General features: G+C 37.9%; 2 protein-coding genes across 2 annotated transcripts in view; both read right to left on the reverse strand.

The window, feature by feature from the left end:
• The window catches only part of LOC126070942 (olfactory receptor 7G2-like), a 457,831-nt gene that overhangs the window by 399,733 nt on the left and 34,056 nt on the right, over positions 1-24,042 (reverse strand). The gene's annotated exons all lie outside the window — the stretch shown is intronic.
• Positions 1,881-23,091, reverse strand: LOC126070952 (olfactory receptor 7G3-like; the record flags this gene model as incomplete). Its single annotated transcript, XM_049875276.1, has 2 exons — positions 22,973-23,091; positions 1,881-2,802 (listed from the first exon to the last, which is right to left on the reverse strand). Coding segments are annotated over exons 1-2 (1,041 nt in total), but the record flags the coding sequence as incomplete, so codon positions are not given.

Below are 24,042 nucleotides of genomic sequence, written 5' to 3' on the forward strand. Positions count from 1 at the left end.
CTATTAGCTTTATTAAAACACATTTGATGTGTGGATTTTATCTGAAATGAAAAAGAAGCAATCAAAATGGTAACACAAGAAATAAATGAAAAAATGAAAGTCGTTGCTAGCAAGTAATCAATGAGAAGGAATCAAAGCAAATCAACTGTCAGGAAAATATAATTCACCTTAGCCTGCAAACCCAATAATTATGTCTTTGTTTATATTACTAGGTTCACCTGAAATGCTGATATATATTTAAATTAAGGTAAGCAAAGCTAAGTGCTAAAAAAAATGTTAAAAAATGTGTGAAAGCAGAAGAATTGAAAGGACCAAGGATAGGGGACTAGATATGGAATACAATGATACTAGCTAAATTTCAATGAGTACTTACTGTGTGCCAGATATTGTGCCTATTGAGTTTCCAACAGTAATTACATTTTAGATCGGTGTCACACAAAGTGTAATACTTGGACTATGCACACAGGCATCACATATGAGCTTGTTAGAAGTGCACATTCATGGGCCCACCTCACACTAACCAAAACCCAAACCAAACCCATTGCTGTTGATGCAATTCCTACTCATAGCGACCCTATAGGACAGGATAGAACTGCCCCCATAGGGTTTACAAGGAGCAGCTGCCGGATTTGTCAAATGCTTATCCACTATGGCACCAGGGTGCCGAAATTGCAGAGGAAGGACACAAGAACCTGTGTATTAACAAGTTCTCCAGTTCTCATACACATTAAGGATGGAGAACAACTGTTTTAGACGATATGTAAAATCAACTCATAATAATTCCATTCCCCTCATCAGAGAATAAAGAAGAGGTCTGTATGTCCCAGTTCAGGCTTATAAGTTGTGAAAGGATGTCTTCTGAGTGACTCACTGGAAAAGTCACCTCATTATTTAAAAAAAAAAAGAAGAAGAAGAAGTCATAGTCAGCTTTCTGGGATATAATGCATGCAAGTGATACAGCCAACTGGAGACCGTCAGAAAAACCTGTCCTAGTATGCAATCAATCAAATATCACAAAGCTAGAGAAAAGCAAAATCAGTTTCCATACCTATTTTGCACTGCTGTTAGTCATTATGGTATATAATAATTGTAGCAAAAGAATTGAAAGCAGGAACACAGATACTTGTACACCAATGTTCCTTGCAGCATTATTCACAATAACCATAAGGTGGAAACAGGCTAAATGCCCACCAACAGATGAATGGATAAACAAAATATCATCCATACAATGGAATACTGCTGGACATAAAGATAAATAAAGCCCTGACACATGCTACAGCATAGATGAACCTTGAAAACCTTATGCCAAGTGAAATGTCAGTTAGAAAAGAATAAATACTTTATGATCCCAATTGTATGAAATACCTAGAATAGGCAAGTATATAGAGACCAAACTCTATTAGTGGTTGTCAGGGGTGGTGAGGAAGAAAAAAGAAAGGAAGACTCATTGTGTAGGGGATACTAAGCTAACAGTGATGCAAAAATTTGAAAATGGGTAGTAATGGCAGTTGAACAACATGAAGAATGTAATTAATGTCCCTGAATAGTACAAGCAAAAAATGTTGACATGGCAAATGTTTTGTTACATACATATTGACCAAATTAAACATAAAAAATAAATGCTTTAACATGTCTTGCTAACAAGGTAAAAATTGTCACAAGGCAGAAGCATGTGTAAGTAAATACATACATAGGTAAAAATGCATAATAAATATAAAGATAAAATTATTTTTATTATCAAAATGTAAAAAACAAAAACTTGTTACTAGAAGGTTCTAACATTCTGATTCACCCAGTATTCTTTCACTATGACTCATTCTAGAAGCCCAAACCTAAAGCAGATAACACAATCATGAAAAAGAAAATGTTCTCCACAGGAGTTTCTTCAAGGCTCCCTTCATGTCCCTGTTCCTCAGGCTGTAGATAAATGGGTTCATCATTGGAGGGACCACAGTGTACATCACTGAGGCTACTGCTGTCTTTTTGGAAAAATGAGTAACTGCAGAACTAATGTACACACCAAAAGCTGTCCCATAGAATAAGAAAACCACTGACAGGTGAGACCCACAGGTGGAGAAGGCTTTATACATTCCACCAGCTGATGGTATTCTCAGAATGGAAGAAATAATTTTAATATAAGAGCAAATAATCCCAAGGAGAGGAACACCACCCAGTATACTAGTTAGTAAATATACCAGGATGTTATTGACAAGAGTATTGGAGCAGGCAAGTTTGATGACCTGAGCAAGATCACAGGAGAAGTGAGGGATTTCCCTGTCTGTGCAGAAGGACAGCCTTAGTATCATCAGACTGTGGAGCAGGGCATCCACCAAACTAATGAACAAGGAGAGGAGAATCAGCAGGCCACAGAGGTGAGAGTTCATGATGACTGTGTACCTCAGTGGTTGGCAGATGGCCACATAGCGGTCATAGGCCATTGCCGCAAGGAGAAAATTTTCCATGCCTGCAAATATCATGAGGAAGCAAACCTGGGTCAGGCAGCCTGTGTAACTGATGGATTTGTTCTGTGTCTGGATGTTCACCAGCATCTTGGGGACCGTGGTGCTGCTGAAACAGATGTCAGTGAAGGACAGGTTGGAGAGGAAAAAGTACATGGGGGTGTGGAGGTGGGAGTCTGAGCTGATGGCCAGGATGATGAGCAGGTTCCCCAAAACAGTGACGAGGTACATGATCAGAAATAGTCCGAAGAGGAAGGGCTGCAGTTCTGAATCCTCTGAGAGCCCCAGGAGGGAGAATGCTGCTACACCAGTTTGGTTTTCTGATGTCACGTTGTTGATGAGTCTGATGATGGAAGTGATAGGAAAGAGATCTAAAAGGGTTGCTTATTTCAAAGAAATTCTCGCATCTGTATTGTGAAATGAAGTGAATACTACAAATCTTTCTACTCTCTGTCTCTCTCCTTCTCCCTCCCCCTCTTTCTATTCCTTCATCTGTCTTTCTCCCATCCTCCCTTCCCCCCTCCTTCTGCTTTTTCTCTTATCCATTACCATACCACTGCACCATATCTCCCCCAAAATATCCACCTGAATAAAGACCCAAATAGCCTCCTTGATTTTTTTTTCTTGTTGTTGTTCTGTGCCTTGAGTCAAATCAGACTCATAGCAATCCTGTAAGACAAAGTAGAACTGCCTCCTAGGGTTTCCAATGAGCAGCTGGTAGATTTGAACTGCTGATCTTTTGTTAAGCAGCCAAACTCTTAGACACTATGACACTAGTGCTCCTTGCTTCAAAAGTCTTCAACTCTCTGACCACATAGGTAGTATTTATGTGTTTATAGAATATCTATTCTTTATCCACATTGTGCCACGTAATAGGAATAAAAGAGAAAAAAATACATGGCTTTTTCCTTGGGAATTTTCCCAAGCCTTCGAACTAGCAGAAAAACAAACTCTACATCCGTGTTTTAGAACAATGGTTCTCAAACTGCTTTTTGTCAGAATCAGTTGAAGGACTTGTTGAGCCCCCACACTCAGACTATTGGCTTCAGAATTTGGGGTCTAAGGCTCTAAAATAGTTCTTTCTAACAAATTCTCAAGTGCTATTGCTGATGGCCTGGGACTATACTTTGAGGTCCACTCTTCTAGAACGTCATCCATTGTGGTTCATGTACAATCAACTCATCTGCAGGGAGGAAAAGATGTGGTGCACTTCATGAGGAGATGGGGACCTGGCTCACCAGGCTCTGCAGAGGGACTTGGGGAGGAGTTCAAGCCCTCGACTCAATCAAGCTTCTTCATTTTCATTTTTTCCTCAAAATTTGTCCTTTCAATTTTCTATTTCCATTGGAATGTCCCATCATTTAGGTTCTTATCCCTTGTTGTTATTGTTCTAATTAATAGTTGTATCATCAGAATTGATAATAATAAATGTCAAAATTGTCAAAAACTGCTGCCATTACCACTACTAACACTTACTGAGCTCTAGCAATTCCAAGCCATTTTTAGGATTTGCTACAGATTCCGTCACTTGCCATTTGAAAAGTTCCAGCTGAATTAAAACCCAGTTGCTTTCCGTGGTATTCAAAGTCACCTAAACTTTGACCACGTAGGTAGTGACAGCATCAAAACAAGACCCACAGTCAGGAGCTGAGGTCAAGATAGAGTGTGCTATATGAAAGTTCATGCTGTTATCCAATTATGGCAATGAGACTCTTTTCTTCCAATTATTTGAAGATGGAAACTTTATTCCCATAAATGATATATACCCATTGCCACTAGGTGATTCCAACTCATAGCATCCCTACAGAACAGAGTTACACTGCTGTGTAGAGTTTCCAAGGCTGAAATCTTTGCAAAAACAGACTGCCACATCATCCCCCGGTGGAGAAGCTGGCAGATTGGAACTGCCAACCTTTCAGTTAGCAACAGAGCTCTTAATCACTGCATCATAAGGGCACCAAGGTGATATGTAGTACATCTTTTTTTCCCCCAAAACAGAGGAATGGGGGGAAAAAGAAAATACGTGCTTTTCAAAAACTGGAGAAAAAAAAAGCAACAATTTGTTAGTGTGTCCTAAGCAGAATTCTGATCTCTTTGCTTTTTCACAATTTAAAGAGGTCTTTGGCAGCAGATTTGCCCAATGCAATACGCCATCTGATTTCCTGCCTGCTGCTTCCGTGGGCGTTCATTGTAGATCTCAGTAAAATGAAATCCTTGACAACTTCAATATTTTCTCCCTTTATCATGATGTTGCTTAATGTCTGAGTTGTGAGATTTCCATTTTCTTTATATTTAAGTGTAATCCATGGTGATGAAGGCTGTAATCTTTGATCTTCATCTGCAAATGCTTCAAGCTCTTTTAATTTTCAGGAAGCAAACCTGTGTCATCTGCACATTGCAGGTTGTTAATGAATCTTCCTCCAGTCCTGATACCCTGTTCTTCTTCATAAAGTCCAGCCTCTAAGATTATTGCCTCAGCATACATGCTGAATTAGCATGGTGAAAAGATACAACTCTGACACACACTATTCCTGATTTTAAACTATGCTGTGTCCCCTTGTTCTGTTTGAACTACTGCCTCTCAGCCTATGTACAGGCTCTGCATGAGCACACTTGACTGTTCTGGAATTTTAATCTTTCTCAATGTTATCCATAATTTGTTATGATACACACAATTGAATGTCTTTGCATAGTAAATCAAACACAGGTAAACATCTTTCTGGTATTCTCTGCTTTTAGCCAATACCCATCTAACATCTGCAATGATATCCCTCATATCACATCCTCTCCTTTGTTCTGCATCCTCTTCTGAATTATCTTCAGCAAAATTTTACTTACTTGTGATATTAATGAAATTGTTCAATGATTTCTGTATTCCATTGAATCACCTTTCTTCACAATGGGCACAAATATGGATCTCTTCCAGTCAGTTGTCCAGGTAGCTGTCTTCCAAATTTCTTGGCATAGACGAGTGACCACTTTCAGCATTAAATCTGTTAGTTGAAATATCTCAATTGGTATTCCATCAATATCTGAAGACTTGTTTTTCACCAATGACTTCCATGCAGCCTGGACTTCTTCCTTCAATACAACTGGTTGTCATCATATGATACCTCCTGAAATGGCTGAACACAGATCTTTTTTTTTTTTTTTTTTTGGTGTAGTAACTCTGTGTATTCCTTCCATCTTCTTTTGATGCTTCCTGTATTGTTCAATATTTTGCCCATAGAATTCTTCAGAACTGCAACTCAAGATTTGAATTCTTTCTTCAGTCCTTTCAGCTTGAAAAATGCCAAGCATGTTCTTCCCTTTTGGTTTTGTATTTCCAGGTCTTTGTACATTTCATTATAATACTTTAATTTTTATAATACTTTATAATTTCATTATAATACTTTAAGCTCACCTTTGAAATCTTCTGTTCAGCTCTTTTACTTCAACATTTCTTCCATTTGCTTTAGCTACTCTGTGTTCAAGGGCAAGATTCAGAGTCTCTTCTGACATCCATTTTGATCTTTTATTTCTTTCCTATCTTTTTAACGGCCCTGTGCTTTTGTAATGTATGACGTTTTGATGTCATCCACAACTCATCTGGTCTTCAGTCACTGGTGTTTAAAGTCAAAAATGAAAGATATCACTTTGAGGATTAAAATGCACCTGATTCATGCTAAGGTATTTTCAATGGTCTCATACACATGGGAAAGATGGACAAAAAATAAGGAAGATTAAAGAAGAATTGATGCATTTGAATTATGGTGTCAGCAAAGAATATTTACAATACCATGGACTTACAGAAGAACGAACAAATCTGTCTCAGAGGGAGTAGAGCCAGAATGGTCCTTAGAAGCAAGGTATGTGAGAATTTGTCTCAGATCCATTGAACATGTTATCTCCAGTCCCTGGAGAAGAACATGATGCTTGGTAATGTAGAGAGTCAGCAAAAACTAGGAAGACTGTCAACAAGATGGATTGACACAGTGGCTGCAACAATGGGTTTAAGCATAACAAGGATCATGAGGATGGTGCAGGACCAGGCAGTGTTTTGTTCTGTTATACATAGGGTCACTATGAGTCAGAACTGACTCGCTAGTACCTAACAAAAAGAACAACAAGCAGAATTGAGAATAAGAAAGACATGCTCTATCAATACAACCATCTAGGCTTCTTACAGAGGGTCTCAATGGTAGTAGAAAAAGAATGATTGCCAAGTCACCTTAAAGGAGAAAAAAGACACTGAGTAAAGTATAAGAGGACACATTAAATACTTATATAGTTGTAGGACTTAAAAAATTTAATCAGTAGAAGTTGCTTAGCAAGGAGCCTGGCATCTGGTGAGTGTGAAGTACTATTTAAGACCATCACAATAATTGAATACGATAACGGAACTTATTTTTTAGTAATTCCTTACCTTCTCAAATGCAGCAATGTATGAAATAAACACATATACACTCTTTTCTGTTTAACTGCCACTCACATTTTTACATGTAAATCAATGGAAAAAGAAACCACAGAATTTCAAATTTCATATGGAATAATTAATCTCTTATTAATAGGTTTTTACTTCTAAATTTATTGTCTTCTTCCTCTCTTTTCAGATAGCCCACTGTGATCTGTCCTTCTCGTCCTCTCTTCCATTTTATGCCAGAGGATTGGAATAATCCCTCACTGCTCCGTAGCTTCGTTCATCCCCTCTTGCTTTTATGTTTTGACTCATAGTCTCCATAGTATAAGCAGCAGGTGTTAGGAAAAGAAATATTGAAAATCAGTCGTGGAATTTTGGCACTTCTTTCCTTCTGTTTCTGGCTGGGCCACATCAAACCTTGGGTAGGAAACATGGGCACTGGCTCTTATGAGAATCCTGAGGTTGTGTACCTAGTTAAACTCTAGTACACTTCCATTTCTGATGTTAAAATGAGCCTTCTGAAAATACCTGGATCCCTGAAACCAGGTAAGAGTTGATTGACTACAATCTCGATGCATTTTCCCATTTTTCTAATGAACGGATGCTCTAGAAAAAGTCGTGAAAGTGCCTGTTTCTAGGGTGAACAACTCATTAGGAATCTTATTTTTGTATCTTAATGGTACTAGGCAAACAAACTCTGCCCTCTCAACACAAATATCCAGGCAGCTTGACAGGAGGGTCTGACCTTAAGCTTGGGGTCTGGACAACAAGCAACCTTAATAGCATCAATTAATTGGTGTAATATTTGGACTCAGACAGACCCGACTTTCATCCAGTCTCTAGCACTTGCTTTATCAACAAGAATATTTCTAGAACTCTTTGAGAATCTTCCATTACCTCATTGTATAGTGGGAACCATCACAAAACCTTACAGGAATTTTACAAGGATGAAAAATGAACAGGTAAAACCCTCAAACAAGATGTTCAGCATATGACACCCTCTCAGTATTTCCTGTTGTGTTTTGTTCTGCATGGGCACAACCTGATGGTTCATTACAGAAGTGAGTAATTGGTGCACCAAAATAAAAGAAGTATAAAGAGAGAAAAAACATCCCTAGCAAGATAACTACAAATTTTAGGGAGGAATAGATATGCTAAAACTCTCCTGGGACTCTTCCTCATGTAAAAAAGCATGGGAAAGAAAGAATCCAACTGCATATGAATGATATCAGTGTTCATTTCTAATGATATAAAACGTATAGAAATTAAAATGAATAAAGTACACCTTTTTAGATGTATCAACACAAATAATGAAAACCCAAAAGAGAAAAGTACCTTGTCTAAAATGACATCTATAGTAAGGAAAAATTTAAATAAGTTTTAAAATTACGTACATATAAATTTACACTTTTTATTCTGAAACATTTCAAGGATCTGAGCAGTATGGAGAAAACCAATAAATGCCTGTTTTTTCACCACGCTCCACCGTCAAATTAAAACCAACGTCACTGTATAATTTCTGTAGAAATTATTGAATGGGAACCTAAACCACCGTGTAAATCTTCAGCAAAAACACAATAACATATTATTTTAAAAAATATGTTGCCACACTTTTTTTTTTTTTTAATAAAATAATGTGTACTTACTTGAAATACTCCCTTATTTCTCACATTCTCAATGTTTTTCCCTCTTTCAGGAAAACTAACACAGAATTTGCATGTGTTAATCTCCTGTGTTTCCAATACCTCTATTATGATTCTATCCATAAATAATATTTTAGTTTTGCTTTGATACTTTTATATACAGTAATTGCTTCTTAAAATGATACATTTAATGATTTATCAGTCTTGGTATACTTTGTTTTGGTTCATTAACTCCAGCTACCTTAAGATATTCCATTCTTTGTTTACATCACAATTTATCCTTTCTCTAGCTGATGGGCATTTTTATTGTGGTACACACACACACACACAGTTTAAAATGCACCGGAGACCAATGAAATTCAAGACCATGGTTGTCTTTTAGGAAGGGAAGAAGAGAAATGAAAGGAAATATAAAGGATGTGTCTTACTCAAGCGCATTATTTTGTTACTTTACAAGAAGAACTTTAATGGCAAAATATCAGCATCTTTTAATTCTGGAAACATTGATACATGGGTGTTTGCCCTATTACTCTGTGCTGTGCTACATTTAAAATATTTAAGAGAACACTGGTTCACTTGGGATGTAGCTAGTGCAGTCTCCCTGGTTCTCCATCTACTTTCTGAGTCCTCATATCACTGTAATCAGGTCAAGACCAAAGATCCCCCCTACTAAAGTGTGTCAAGGCCAAGGAACTGAAAGATTTGGAGAAGCTGACCATATGCCCCAGCCCCCTGCCAAATAAATAAGAGAATATTTTAGAGAATTCTAAAACATTCATAAAATTTGAGCAAGGACAGTTTTGTTTTGAGGATGAAAAAAAAAAAATCTCTCCAACTTCAGGGTCAGAGTAGGTGATTGGGAGACTGAGAGCTGCTGAAGTACTTGTGCAAAAGTACAAGGAATTATGTCAAGAAGATGATGAACAGTTAGGCAGGGACCTCACAGATGATTCCATTCGGCTCCTCTTCTACCTGTACTTAACTCACTGCTGCCCCAAATAGGCTCATAGACAACCACCTCTCCCTATTTGCAAAAGATAAACTAGAGGATACCAGATTACCTGGGTGTCATCACTAAGGAATGACATTCAGTTCTCCCTTGAAGGTTGAAGGATAAAAATGGAAGTTCTGTATTGAGGGAGCACAGAAGACAGGGGAAGGACCAGGTAGGATCCTGTGGAAAGTGATGGCCCCTGGGAGGAGGTCCAGGTGTGCTGCCTACTGACCTGGGCCAGCTGCTGAGTGGGTGGTCAAAGGCAGACTATTTGTAGTCTCTGTGGCCCTTGAGGGTTCAATATCCAAAGCTCCTCATTAGTCAAACTTGCTTGCAAATCCTTATGGAGCAAGTCTAAAAGGAGCAAGAGCATCACTTTGGCTGACTCCTTCATTCTGAGAGGCCAGGACGATGCGCTGGTATGCATCACTTCCTCTTCCCTCCACCTCCTTCTTTTCACATCCATCTCAAGTACCTCACACACATGGACACACCTCCATTTGTAACTGATGCTAGCCTTGTTCCATTATGTACATTGAAAGTAATCGCTATGCTAACTACAACATCGGGAAGACTGACACCACATTTAAGCTAAAAAATATAGTGTATTTATGTAGTGATATGAATTCCTAATAGAAATACAAGTGATAATATATCAAATGTATCCTAAAAATGCAAATACTAACAACTGTTTCTGTATATATTGCTCATTGAAGTTTTATCTGGTTTCTACACATTATATTCAGCATTTTCTAAAATACTTTCAGGAATCAATATGGACTGAACATGTAACAGATATTTTATTCCCTTTTTTAAAGTTTTACTACCAACTTTTCCCAATGTCAAAGTAGTAGCTGCAATATACGTTTCTTTTCCACAGTGGGTTGAGTTTAGCACATTTCGTTATCAATAATGTTGAAGTAGATTACAGATGATCAGATAACCAGTCACTGTCATACAGTGTAACTTGGTGGTTGTAAACTAACAGTTTTTTGGGGTGTGTTCCTTAAGACAGCAAACTTATTTTTTTCTGACTGGTATGCTACCATAATTAAGACCAGCAATTCTGATACGGGGATAGATAAAACAGGTCTCTTGGTTTGAAAATAGAGCCCTCTCAAAAAGATCAACATATAAATGGAGAGTTAATGTATGAAGTGGTGTTACAGAAAATGGATCCATTATTTAATAAAAACAAAGAGCTCACTAGAAATACCATAAACATATACTTCCCAAAAGAGCTCTCAATCTCATAATAAATATTAGCATGTGAAAGAGCTCTCAATCTCGTAATATATATTAAAATTATGTAACAATAGTTTTTTGAATAGTTATGGTGAAAGAATACAACCCTGGTGCACACCTTTCCTGACTTTAAACCAACCAGTATCCCCTTGTTCTGTTCAAACAACTGCCTCTTGATCTATGGAAAGATTCCTCCACTATTAAGTGTTCCGGAATTCCCATTCTATGCAATGTTATCCATAATTTGTTATGATCCACACAGTCGAATGCCTTTGCATAGTCAATAAAACACAGGTAAACATCCTTCTGGTATTCTCTGCTTTTAGCCAGGGTCCATCCGACATCAGCAATGATATCCCTGGTTCCACGTCCTCTTCTGAAACTGGCCTGAATTTCTGGCAGTTCCCTGTGCATATACTACTGCAACCATTTTTGAATGATCTTCAGCAAAATTTTGCTTTTGTGTGATACTAATGATATTGTTCAATAATTTCCACATTTGTTGGATCATCTTTCTTGGGAATAGGTATAAACGTAGATCTCTTCCAGTCAGAATCGGGCATCAGGATTGGAGGAAGACTCATTAACAACCTGCGTTATGCAGATGACACAACCTTGCTTGCTGAAAGTGAAGAGGACTTGAAGCACTTACTAATGAAGATCAAAGACCACAGCCTTCAGTATGGATTGCACTTCAACAGAAAGAAAACAAAAATCCTCACAACTGGACCAATTAGTAACATCATGATAAACAGAGAAAAGATTGAAGTTGCCAAGGATCTCGTTTTGCTTGGATCCACAATCAACAGCCATGGAAGCAGCAGTCAAGAAATCAAAAGACGAATTGCACTGGGCAAATCTGCTGCAAAGGACCTCTTTAAAGTGTTGAAGAGCAAAGATGTCACCTTGAAGAGTAAGGTGTGCCTGACCCAAGCCATAGTATTTTCAATCACATGATACGCATGTGAAAGCTGGACAATGAATAAGGAAGACCGAAGAAGAATTGATGGCTTTGAATTGTGGCATCGACGAAGAATATTGAATATACCATGGACTGCCAGAAGAACGAATAAATCTGTCTTGGAAGAAGTACAACCAGAATGCTCCTTAGAGGCAAGGATGGCGAGACTGCATCTTACATACTTTGGACATGTTGTCAGAAGGGATCATGCTCTGGAGCAGGACATCATGCTTGGCAAAGTACAGGGACAGTGGAAAAGAGGAAGACCCTCAACGAGGTGTATTGACACAGTGGCTGCGACAATGGGCTCGAGCATAACAGCGATTTTGAGGATGGCGCAGGACTGGGCAGTGTTTCGTTCTGTTGTGAATAGGGTCACTATGAGTCGGAACCAACTCAATGGCACCTAACAACAACAACAGTAGTTTATACCCACTAAATAGTCACAAAAAATGAAAATATTTTGGTGAAGATGCAAAACAGCAGAGACTTCTAATGGGAATTTTAATTGATTCAATCACTTAGGAAAACTCTTTGAAACTACAGGGAGGTGAAGAGACCCTCCTCAATACCCAAAAACATCATCCCAAATATAAAACTCTTGCTAATTTGCACCAGGGATGTGTACAAAAATACTCAAACAATTTCATTCACAATAGCAAAAAACTATCTCAAAACAGTCTCAGTGACATCAGAGAAGAGGCTTTTTTTCTTTAATTTTCCATGCTTAATATAAAAGTATACAGCATTGAAAATAAATGAATTAGTGCTACACCCAACAATAGGATTGAACTTGAAAAGCACAATGGTGAGAAAAACAATCAAGACCCCAAATTTATCCGTTAAGATTAAACTTTTAATATGTTCCCTAAGAGGCACGTTTTTTCATAAGTCATCTAGGGATTCATACAGCAGTGATATATTCTATTGAATACTTTGAAAATGACAGATTGTAAAGCAAAAAAAAAAAAAAATCAAATGATAGAAATTTCATAGAATATAACCTAATAGAAAAACATCAATATATATATATATAAATACAGAATTCCTGGTAATAGTTGTCACTGGGAATGGGGAGGGTAATGTGATTAGATGCCTGTTCAAGTGGAATCTATGGTGATAGTAATGTTTTTGTCTTAATCTAGTGATGGGTAAAAAGTAAAGTCTTATAATGACATGTGCAAAGACCCGGAGATGGAAAACCAAAAGGGAAGAACACGCTTGGGGTTTCTCAAGCTGAAAGAACCAAAGAAAAAATTCAAGCCTCAAGCTCCAATAGTGAAGGATTCTATGGGGAAAATATTAAATGACACAGTAAGCATCAAAACAAGATGGAAGGGATACATACAGTGATTATACCAAAAAGAATTAGTCGATATTCAACCATTTCAAGAGGTGGCATATGATCAGGAACTGATGGTATTGAAGGAAGAAGTCCAAGCTGCTCTGAAAGCATTGGTGAAAAACAAGGCTCCAGGAATTGATGGAATATCAATTGAGATGTTTCAACAAACAGATGCAGCGCTGGAGGTGCTCGCTCGTCTATGCCAAGAAATATGGAAGACAGCTTCCTGGCCAACTGACTGGAAGAGATCCATATTTATGCCTATTCCCAAGAAAGGTGATTCAACCAAATGTGGAAATTATAGAACAATATCATTAATAATATGTGTGTATCATAACATATTATGGATAACATTGCAAAGAATGGGAATCCCAGAACGCTTAATTGTGCTCATGCGGAACCCTTACATAGATCAAGAGTCAGTTGTTCAAACAGAACAAGGGGATACTGATCGGCTTAAAGTCAGGAAAGGTGTGCAGCAGGGTTGTATTCTTTCACCATACCTACTCAATCTGTATGCTGAGCAAATAATCCGAGAAGCTGGACTATATGAAGAAGAATGGGACATCAGGATTGGAGGAAGAGTCTTTAACAACCTGCATTATGCAGATGACACAACCTTGCTTGCTGAAAGTGAAGAGGACTTGAAGCACTTACTAATGAAGATCAAAGACCACAGCCTTCAGTATGGATTACACCTCAACAGAAAGGAAACAAAAATCCTCACAACTGGACCAATGAGCAATATCATGATAAGCAGAGAAAAGATTGAAGTTGTCAAGGATTTCATTTTACTTGGATCCACAATCAACACCCATGTAAGCAGCAGTCAAGAAATCAAAAGACGCGTTGCATTGGACAAATCTGCTGCAAAGGACCTCTTTAAAGTGTTGAAGAGCAAAGATGTCACCTTGAAGACTAAGGTGTGCCTGACCCAAGCCATAGTATTTTCAATCGCATCATATGCATGTGAAAGCTGGGCAATGAAGAAGGAAGACCAAAAAAGAATTCATGCCTTTGAATTGCGTTGGCAAAGAATATTGAATACACCATGGACTGCCAAAAGAATGAATAAATCTGTCTTAGAAGAACAGCCAAAATGCTCCTTAGAGGCAAGGATGGCGAGACTGTGTCTTATATACTTTGGAAATGTTGTCAGAAGGGATCAGTCCCTGGAGAAGGACATCATGCTTGGCAGAGTACACAGTCAGAGGAAATGAAGAAGACCCTCAATGAGGTGGATTGACTCAGTGGCTGCAACAATGAGCTCAAGCATAACAACGATTATAAGGATGGCTCAGAACCGGGCAGTGCTTCGTTCTGTTGTGCATAGGGTCGCTATGAGTTGGAATCAACTCAGTGGCACCCAGCAACAACAACAATAAATTTAGATTTAAGCAAAAGGAATCCCTACCCTGTCCCCACTCTAGAAGCTCTGTATATTTCATAAAGATTCAAAAAATAGATTTATTAAAGAATACATGAGCCTTGAGCACTTCCAACACTTATAATCTTGTATGACTCATAACCTTGAACTTCCACTCTTGAGATTTACAATACCATGCAGGGCCCCAGCAAGAATATTTCATCATTTTTGGCCTAAATCATTGAGACAAAGGTGAGTACATCTAAATGCCATGAAGCTCTATGGGTTGTGATGCTGATGACATCAGTGAGAGATTAAGCTCCAGAAAGCAGGTTGAATTTGAATGGAGGAAGTACTTAATCAGAAAAACACAAATTAGCTAATTTATCAAATCCTTCTCCTCAGATAGCATTAATGTTTAGTTTTTATGAAGTTTCTTTTCTCAGTATTGTTGTGTATTCTCTTCATGTTCCAAAAGGCATTGCAGTGGTACTCACAGCAAACTCAATACTTGTGACTGTTGCACATTTTGCAATTCATTTTTAAATTTATATTTCAACATAAAATATATATATTAAATTATATTTATATTACAATTTATATTACTTTTAAATCTGTACCTATACAGGATGTAATATACATGAAACATGATACTATGTTTACATTAAGAATCTATACAGTGCTTTAAAAAAGGTGTATGATAAAAGTAAAAGTGTTTATATTTTTTTTTCTGCAATAAAACCATATATAACCTGTTGTAGGGTAAAAACATCACAAAGTTTAATAAAGCAAAATGAAAGTTTCATTCAGCATATATTCAAAAAGGCAAGAGCGGGAAGTGGACAAGCATGCTGCCAGAGCTCATGTCTACCCAGATCCAAGGAAATATTGCAGAATAGGAAAGAAGGGAAAACAAACAAGGATGTTGCTAGACTCATGTCTATCTGAGTCCAAGGAAATATTACAGAATAGGGAAGAATGGGAAAACGGGGAAGCATGCTGCTAGAGCTATGTCTGCCAGAGTCCAAGGAACATTACAGAGTCATCAGTATATATTAACATTACAAATGGTCAAAACCATTGGAAAAGCTTCTTCTTTTCAGGAATTAGCTAGAAAATGTGATCTACAATCATTGGTACAGGTTTCAGTAATGACAGTCAGAGGGTCTTCATTGGTCCAACCAATTTTCTATTCACTAAATGCTAATAGAAAAAAAAAGAGTGGAAAGTCTTTTGTGTTCTGTTTGATTGGTTTATGTGAAAGGATCCCTAAAAGATATTTTCCAACATTGTCTTAACTATTGTCTTTTTAACTCAGGGCCCAGTTGATGTGCCCTTGTGAGTTCTTGTGTGTCCAGGTCCAGCTGGGTCATATTCTGCGTGCTCAAGAAAAGGGAATAATGATTCCAATAGTATTTCCTAAATCGATCCCATTACAATGTTTGCACGTAATATACACAATTCATAGCTAATTTCTGGGTCACAATATGGATTTAAAACTTCTCATTGGTAATTTCAAATACCACTATCTGAGCAGAAAGTTTCCTCTGAATAGATTCTAATTTTTTAACAACTGTCATGGATTCAATTGTGTCCCCCCAAAAATGTGTGTATCAATTTAGATGGGCCATGATTCCCGGTATTATATGATTGTCCACAGTTTTGACATCTGATGTGATTTTCTTATGTGTTGTAAATCCTGCCTCTATGATGTTAACGAGGCAGGATGGGCGGCAGTTGCGTTGACGAGGCAGAACTCAAATCTACGGATTGGATTGTGTCTTGAGCATGTTTCTTTTGGGATATAAAACAGAGAAGCAAGCAGAGAGACAGGGGGACCTCATACCTTGGTTGCATGTACTTTTGGTCTACATTTAAGAATCTTTTGCCAAATCCAAGGTCAAGATTTGTCCGTGTGTTTTCTAAGCATTTCACAGTTTTAGTTCTTACATTCAGGCCCTTGATTCACTTTGAGTTTTTTTTTAAATCTCATTTGAGGTAATCATCCTATTTTATCATTTTGCATGTGGTTTTATCCATTTGTCCTAGCACCATTTATCAAAAAGACTATTCTTTCCCCATTGGATGATCTTGGCACCTTTGTTGAGATGAGTTCTACGTACATGTGTGTGTATATATATATATAGATTATATATATATGGGTTAATTTCTAAACTTTCAATTCTAATCTATTGATCTATATGTCTATTCTTGCACTAGTAGCACATTATCTTGATTACTGTTGCTTTGTAGTAAGTTTGAAATCAAGAAGTGTGAGTTCTCCTACTTTGTCCTTCTTTTTCAAGATTGCTTTGGTTATCCTATGTCCCTAGTAATTCCATACGAATTTTAGAATCGGTTTGTCAATTTGTGTAAATAAATAATCTGGAATTCTTATGTTGTTATTGTTGTTAGGTGCCGTCGACTCAGTCCTGACTCATATCGACCCTATGCACAACAGAACGAAACACTGCCCTGTCCTGCACCATCCTTACAATCATTGTTATGCTTGAGTGCATTGTTGCAGCCACTGTGTCAATCCACCTCTTTGAGGGTCTTCCTCTTTTCCACTGACCCTGTACTCTGCCAAGCATGATGCCCTCCAGAAACTAATCCCTCCTGACATCAAGTCCAAAGTATACAAAATGCAGTCTCGCCATCCTTGCCTCTAAGGAGCACACTGGCCGCACTTCTTTCAAGACAGACTTGTACCTTCTTTTGGCAGTGCATGGTATATTCAATATTCTTCATCAATGCCACAATTCAAAGGCGTCAACTCTTCTTTGGTCTTCCTTATTCATTATCCAGCTTTCCCATGCATATGATGTGATTGAAAATACCATGACTTGGTTCAGTCACACCTTAGTCTTCAAGGTGACATCTTTGGTCTTCAACATTTTGAAGAGGTCCGTTGCAGCAGATTTGTCCAATGCAATGCATCTTTTGATTTCTTGACTGCTGCTTCCATGGGTGCTGATTGTGGATCCAAGTAAAATGAAATCCTTGGCAACTTCAATCTTTTCTCCATTTATCATGATGTTGCTCATTGGTCCAGTTGTGAGGATTTTTGTTTCCTTTCTGTTGTGGTGTAATCCATACTGAAGGCTGTGGTCTTTGATCTTCTATTAGTAAGTGCTTCAAGTCCTCTTCACTTTCAGCAAGCAAGGTTGTGTCATTTGCATAACGCAGGTTGTTAATGAGTCTTCCTCCAATCCTGATGCCCTGTTCTTCTTTATATAGTCCAGCTTCTCAGATTATTTGCTCAACATACAGATTAAATAGGTATGGTGAAAGAATACAACCCTGAGGCACAACTTTCCTGACTTTAAACCAATCTGTATCCCCTTGTTCTGTCTGAACAACTGCCTCTTGATCTATGTAAAGGTTCCTTGTGAGCACAATTAAGTATTCTGGAATTCCCACTCTTCACAGCGTTATCCATAGTTTATGATCCACATAGTTGAATGCCTTTGCATAGTCAATAAAACAAAGGGAAACATCCTTCTGGTATTCTCTGCTTTCAGCCAGGATCCACCTGACATCAGCAATGATATCCCTGGTTCCACGTCCTCTTCTGAAACTGGTCTGAATTTCTAGCAGTTTCCTGTCGATATATTGCTGCAGCCGTTTTTGAATGATCTTCAGCAAAATTTTGCTTGCATGTGATATTAATGATATTGTTCTATAATTTCCACATTCAGTTCAATCACTTTTCTTGGGACTAGGCATAAATATGGATCTCTTCCAGTCAGTTGGCCAGGAAGCTGTCTTCCATATTTCCTGGCATAGATGAGTGAGCACCTCCAGCACTGCATCTGTTTGCTGAAACATTTCAATTGATATTCCGTCAATTCCTGAAGCTTTGTTTTTCGCCGATGCCTTCAGAGCAGCCTGGACTTCTTCCTTCAGTACCATCGGTTTCTAATCATATGCCACCTCTTCAAATGGTTGAATATCAACTAATTCTTTTTGGTATAATGACTCTGTGTATTCTTTCCATCTTCTTTTGATGCTTCCTGCGTCTTTTAATATTTTCCCCATGGAATCCTTCACTATTGCAACTTGAGGCTTGAATTTTTTTCTTCAGTTCTTTCAGCTTGAGAAACACCCAGCATGTTCTTCCCTTTTGGTTTTCTACTTCCAGCTCTTTGCACATGTCATTATAATACTTTACTTTGTCTTCTCGAGAAGCCTTTGAAATCTTCTGTTCAGGTCTTTTACTTCATCAATTCTTCCTTTTGCTTTTGCTGCTCGACGCTCAAGAGCAAGTTTCAGAGTCTCCTCTGACATCCACCTTGGTCTTTTCTTTCTTTCCTGTCTTTTCAGTGACCTCTTGCTTTCTTCATGGATGATGTCCTCGATGTCATTCCACAACTCATCTGGTCTTCAGTCACTAGTGTTCAACGTGTGAAACCTATTCTTGAGATGGTCTCTAAATTCAGGTCGGATACACTCAAGGTCATATTTTGGCTCTCATGGACTTGCTCTGATTTTCTTCAGTTTCAGCTTGAACTTGCATATGAGTTATTGATGGTCTGTTCCACAGTCGGCCCCTGGCCTTGTTCTGACTGATGATATTGCTGTTTTCCATCATCTCTTTCCACAGATGTTGTCAATTTGATTTCTGCGTGTTCCATTTGGCGAAGTCCATGTGTATAGTCGCCGTTTATGTTGGTGAAAGATGGTATTTGCAATGAAGAAGTCGTTGGTCTTGCAAAATTCTATCATTCGATCTCCGGCATTGTTTCTATCACCAAGGCCATATTTTCCAACTACTGATCCTTCTTCTTTGTTTCCAACTTTCTCATTCCAATTGCCAGTAATTATCAATGCATCTTGATTGCATGTTTGATCGATTTCAGACTGTAGCAGCTGATAAAAATCTTCTATTTCTTCATCTTTGGCCCTAGTGGTTGGTGTATAAATTTGAATAATAGTTGTATTAACTGGTATTCCTTGTAGGCATATGAATATTATCCTATCACTGACAGCGTTGTACTTCAGGATAGATCTTGAAACGTTCTTTTTGACGATGAATGCAACACTATGCTCTTCGAGTTGTCTTTCCCAGCATAGTAGACCATATGATTGTCCGATTGAAAATGGCCAATGCCAGTCTATTTCAGCTCACTAATGCCTAGAATATCGATGTTTGTGTGTTTCATTTCATTTTTGACAATTTCCAATTTTCCTATATTCATACTTTGTACATTCCAGGTTCCGATTATTAATGGAGGTTTACAGCTGTTTCTTCTCATTTTGCGTTGTACCACATCAGCAAATGAAGGTTCTGAAAGTTTTACTCCATCCACATCATTAAGATCGACTCTACTTTGAGGAGGCAGCTCTTCCCCAGTCATCTTTTGAGTGCTTTCCAACCTGGGAGGCTCATGTTCCAGCACTATATCAGACAATGTTCTGCTGCTATTCATAAGGTTTTCACTGGCTAATGCTTTTCAGGAGTAGACTGCCGGGTTCTTCTTCCTAGTCTTTCTTAGTCTGGAAGCTCAGCTGAAACCTGTCCTCTATGGGTGACCCTGCTGGTATCTGAATACCAGTGGCATAGCTTCCAGCATCACAGCAACACACAAGCCCCCACAGTACGACAAACTGACAGACACATGGGGGGAATTCTTATAGGGATTGTGTAATCAGTAGATCAGTTTGGAGAATATTGCCATCTTAAAAATGCTAATTTTTCCAAGTCATGAACATGATGTATTTTTTCTAATTATTTAGATCTTAAAGTTATGTCAACAATGGCTTTTACTTTTCAATACATGTCTTACACTTCTTTTCTAAAACTTATTCCTAAGTAGTTTATTCTTTAATTTTTGATGCTTTTCTAAATGGAATTTTTTGCTTAATTTCATTTTTAGATTATTCATTGCAAGTATATAGAAATAGAATTGATTTTGGTATATTGATCTTGTATCTTACAACCTTGCATTTATTAGTCCAAATAGTGTCTTAGAGGATTAAGATTTTCTCTACATCATCTCTCATGTCACCTGCAAATATAAATAGCTTTACGTTTTTCTTTCTAATTTGGGTACCTATTATTTCTTTGCCACGTAGAGTTTCCAAGGAGCACCTGGTGGATTCAAACTGCCGACCTTTTGGTTAGCAGCCATAGCACTTAACCACTATGCCACTAGGTTTTTTTTTAATTAAAAAAAAAACACTTTTTAAAGAATCTTTTAGGTAGCATTAAAATTTAATCTTATAATTTGGAGGCAGTAATACACTTAGATCTAGACAAAAGGAGTCCCTATCCTGGGTCCCCACTCTAGAGGCCATCTGTATTTCATGTTGTTGTTGTTAGGTGCCATCAAGTCAGTTCCGACTCATATTGACCATATGAATTACAGAACTAAACACTGCATGGTCCTGCACCATCCTCACAGTCTTTGTTATGCTTGAACTCATTGTTGCAGCCACTGTGTCAATTCATCTTGTTGAGGGTCATCCTCGTTTTTGCTGACCCTCCACTTTACCAAGCATGACATCCTTCTCCAGGGACTGACACCACCTGATAACATGTCCAAAATAGATGAGACATAATCTTGCTATCCTTGCTTCCAAGGAGCATTCTGGTTGTACTTTTTCCAAGACAGATTTGTTCATTTTTTTGCGGTCCACGGTATATTCTCCACTAACACCATAACTCAAAGGCGTCAATTCTTTGGTCTTCATCATTCATTATCCAGCTTTCCCATGCATATGAGGCAATTGAAAACACCATGGTCTGGGACAGGCATGCCTTAATCTTCAAAGTGACATCTTTGCTTTTCAGGGCTTTAAAGAGACCTTTTGCAGCATTCCAATTCATGAATATGGTGTATTTTTTCTAATTATTTAGATCTTCTCAAATTTATTTCTACAATATTTTGCACTTTTAAAAATGTGTCTTACACTTCTTTTATTATATTTATCCCTAAGCATTTCATTGTATTCTTCTTGATGCTTTTGCAAAGTGAATCGTTCCTCTTAGTTTCAATTTTTGGATTGTTTATTTCAAGTATATAAAATTCAGTTGGCTTTTGCACATTGATCTTGTATCCTGCAACCTTGCTGAGAGTGTATATTAGTCCAAATAGGATTTTAGCAGATTCTTTAGGATTTTCTCTATGTCATCTGCAAATAGAGGGAGTTTTATTTCTTCCTTTCCAAGTTGGTGCCTTTTACTTCTTCTTCTTCCTCTTCTTATTCTTCCTTTTTTGCATAATTGCCCTGTCTACAACCTCCCCCGCAAGTTGAATAGACACAGAATGAGTGGACACCCTTTTTTTGTTCCTGATCCAAAAGGAAAGTATGCAGTCCATTAAGTACAATGTTAGCTGCGGGTTTTCCATAGATTCCATTTATGAAGTGGAAGAAAGGGATATATGTAGAGGTAGTAAAACTATTATGTTGAAATACATGAAAACAGTACTTTTATATGTCAAAAAGAGTGAAACGCTGGGAATTTCATAGGATTCAACCCAATATAAGGAATTGCTAAGAAAATGTTAAATACAAAATTCAGGATAGTGGTTATTTCTTGGCAAGAGGGAGGATGATTAGACTGAGAGTCTTACAGGAGGATTCTAGATGACTGTAAATGTTATTTTTCCATTTAAGTGGTGGACATATATGTTCATATTATATGAATATTCTATAAGAAAAATAGTTAAATTACACAAATTTTATACGTGTGCTATATTTCACAAAAAAATCTTTCATGTATCATATTTTAAATACACTCTAGTATTAAAGATATGTTTCCAGAATATAGAACTCATCACTATTTCACAAGGGTCTTTTTAACCATGTTTTCTCTAAGGGCCTATCCACAGGGTCCAGAGTCAGTGGTCCTTGAATGAGGGGCAGATAGCTGCAGATTTAACAAAGACCCAAGATGCTGCAGGTGGCTAAGGCCATCACTGGGTGAAATTCTGCCCTAGCAAATGCCGTGGAGGCCAGTCCGAGAGCTGTCCCCAGAAGTGGTGGTGAAAATAATGGAAGTCAGTGAGGATGAGAACAAAAGACTCTCTGGCATTCAGTTTTCCAGGGAGTCATCCATTCTCACTGTGAATTATCTCCTTAGATCAAAAAAGATCCTCGATAAAACCAAACTTTCTCCTTGCTTCCCTATAGTGTCACATCCAACACCTCCCCTATACAGTTGAGTCCTTCAAAGACTACAGTGGCCTTATTAGCTTTATTCAAGCACATTTGATGTGTGGATTTCATCTGAAATGAATAAGAAACAACAGAAAGGGTGACACGAGGTAAAAAGAAGTCAAACTCATTGCTAGCAGGTAATCAATGAGAAGGAATCAAAGCAAATTAACTGTCAGGGAAACATAATTCATCTTAGTCTGCAAAACCCATAATTGTGTCTTTGATTATATTACTGGATTCACTCAAAACACTGATACATATTTAAATAAAGATGAGGAAAACTAACTGCTAAAGCAAATGCTAAAAAATGTGTGAAAGCAAAAAGATTGCAAGGTCCAAGAATAGATGGCTATATATGGAATACAGTATTAGCTAAATTTCATTGAGTACTTACGGTATGCCAGACATGGTGCCTACTGCGTTCCCAACGGTAATGGCATTCTTGATCAGTGTCACTCCAACTGTAATACTTGGACTATCCACAGTGAAATCAGCTATGAGCTTGTCAGACATGCACATTCACAGGCCCACTTCACAATAACCAAAGCCAAACCCATTGCTGTTGAGTCAATTCTCATAGCAGCTCCATAGGGTAGAGTAGAACTGCACCCACAGGGTTTACAAGGAGCATTTGTTGGATTCAAACTCACTACCTTTTGGTTAGCAGGCAAATGCTTAACTACTGCACCACCAGGGCTACCAAAATCGCTGAGGATGAGCCCAGGAATCTGGGAATTAACAAGTTCTTTTCACCAGTTCTCATACACATTAACGCTGGAGAACAACTGCTGTAGGTGATATGTCAAATCCACTCATAATAATTCCATTCCCTTAACCAGAGAATGGTTTATGAAGGGTTTTGTATGTCCCAATTCAGGCACATCAGCTGTGAAAGGATGTCTTCTAAAAGAGTCATTGGAAAAGTAACCTCTTTATTAAAGAAAAAGAAAAGAAAAAAAGGCATGGTCAGCTTTCCGGTATACGATGCCTGTAAGTGATGCAGCCATCTGGTAACCTGGAGGGAAACCTGTCCTAGCACACAGTCAATCAAATATCACAAAGCTAGAGAGGAGCAAAGTCAGCTTCCATACCTATTTTGCACTACTGTTAGTCACTATGGTATATAGCCATTGTAGCAAAAGAATTGAAGGCAAGAACACAGATACTCGTACACCAATGTTCATTGCAGCATATTCACAATAGCCATAAGGCAGAAACAGGCTAAATGCCCGTCAACAGATGAATGGATAAGCAAAATGTCATAATGCAATGGAGTACTACTTGCCATAAACAGAAATAGTCCTGATACATCCTACAACATAGATGAACCTTGAAAACATTATGCTGAATGAAATGTCAGTTACAAAAGGACAAATACTATATGATCCCACATAAATGAAATACCTAGAATAAACGAGTGTATAGAGACCAAAGTTTATTACTGCTTATCAGGGTCAGTGAGTA

Source organism: Elephas maximus, chromosome 3, assembly GCF_024166365.1.
Source record: "Elephas maximus indicus isolate mEleMax1 chromosome 3, mEleMax1 primary haplotype, whole genome shotgun sequence".
Classification (NCBI taxonomy): domain Eukaryota; kingdom Metazoa; phylum Chordata; class Mammalia; order Proboscidea; family Elephantidae; genus Elephas; species Elephas maximus.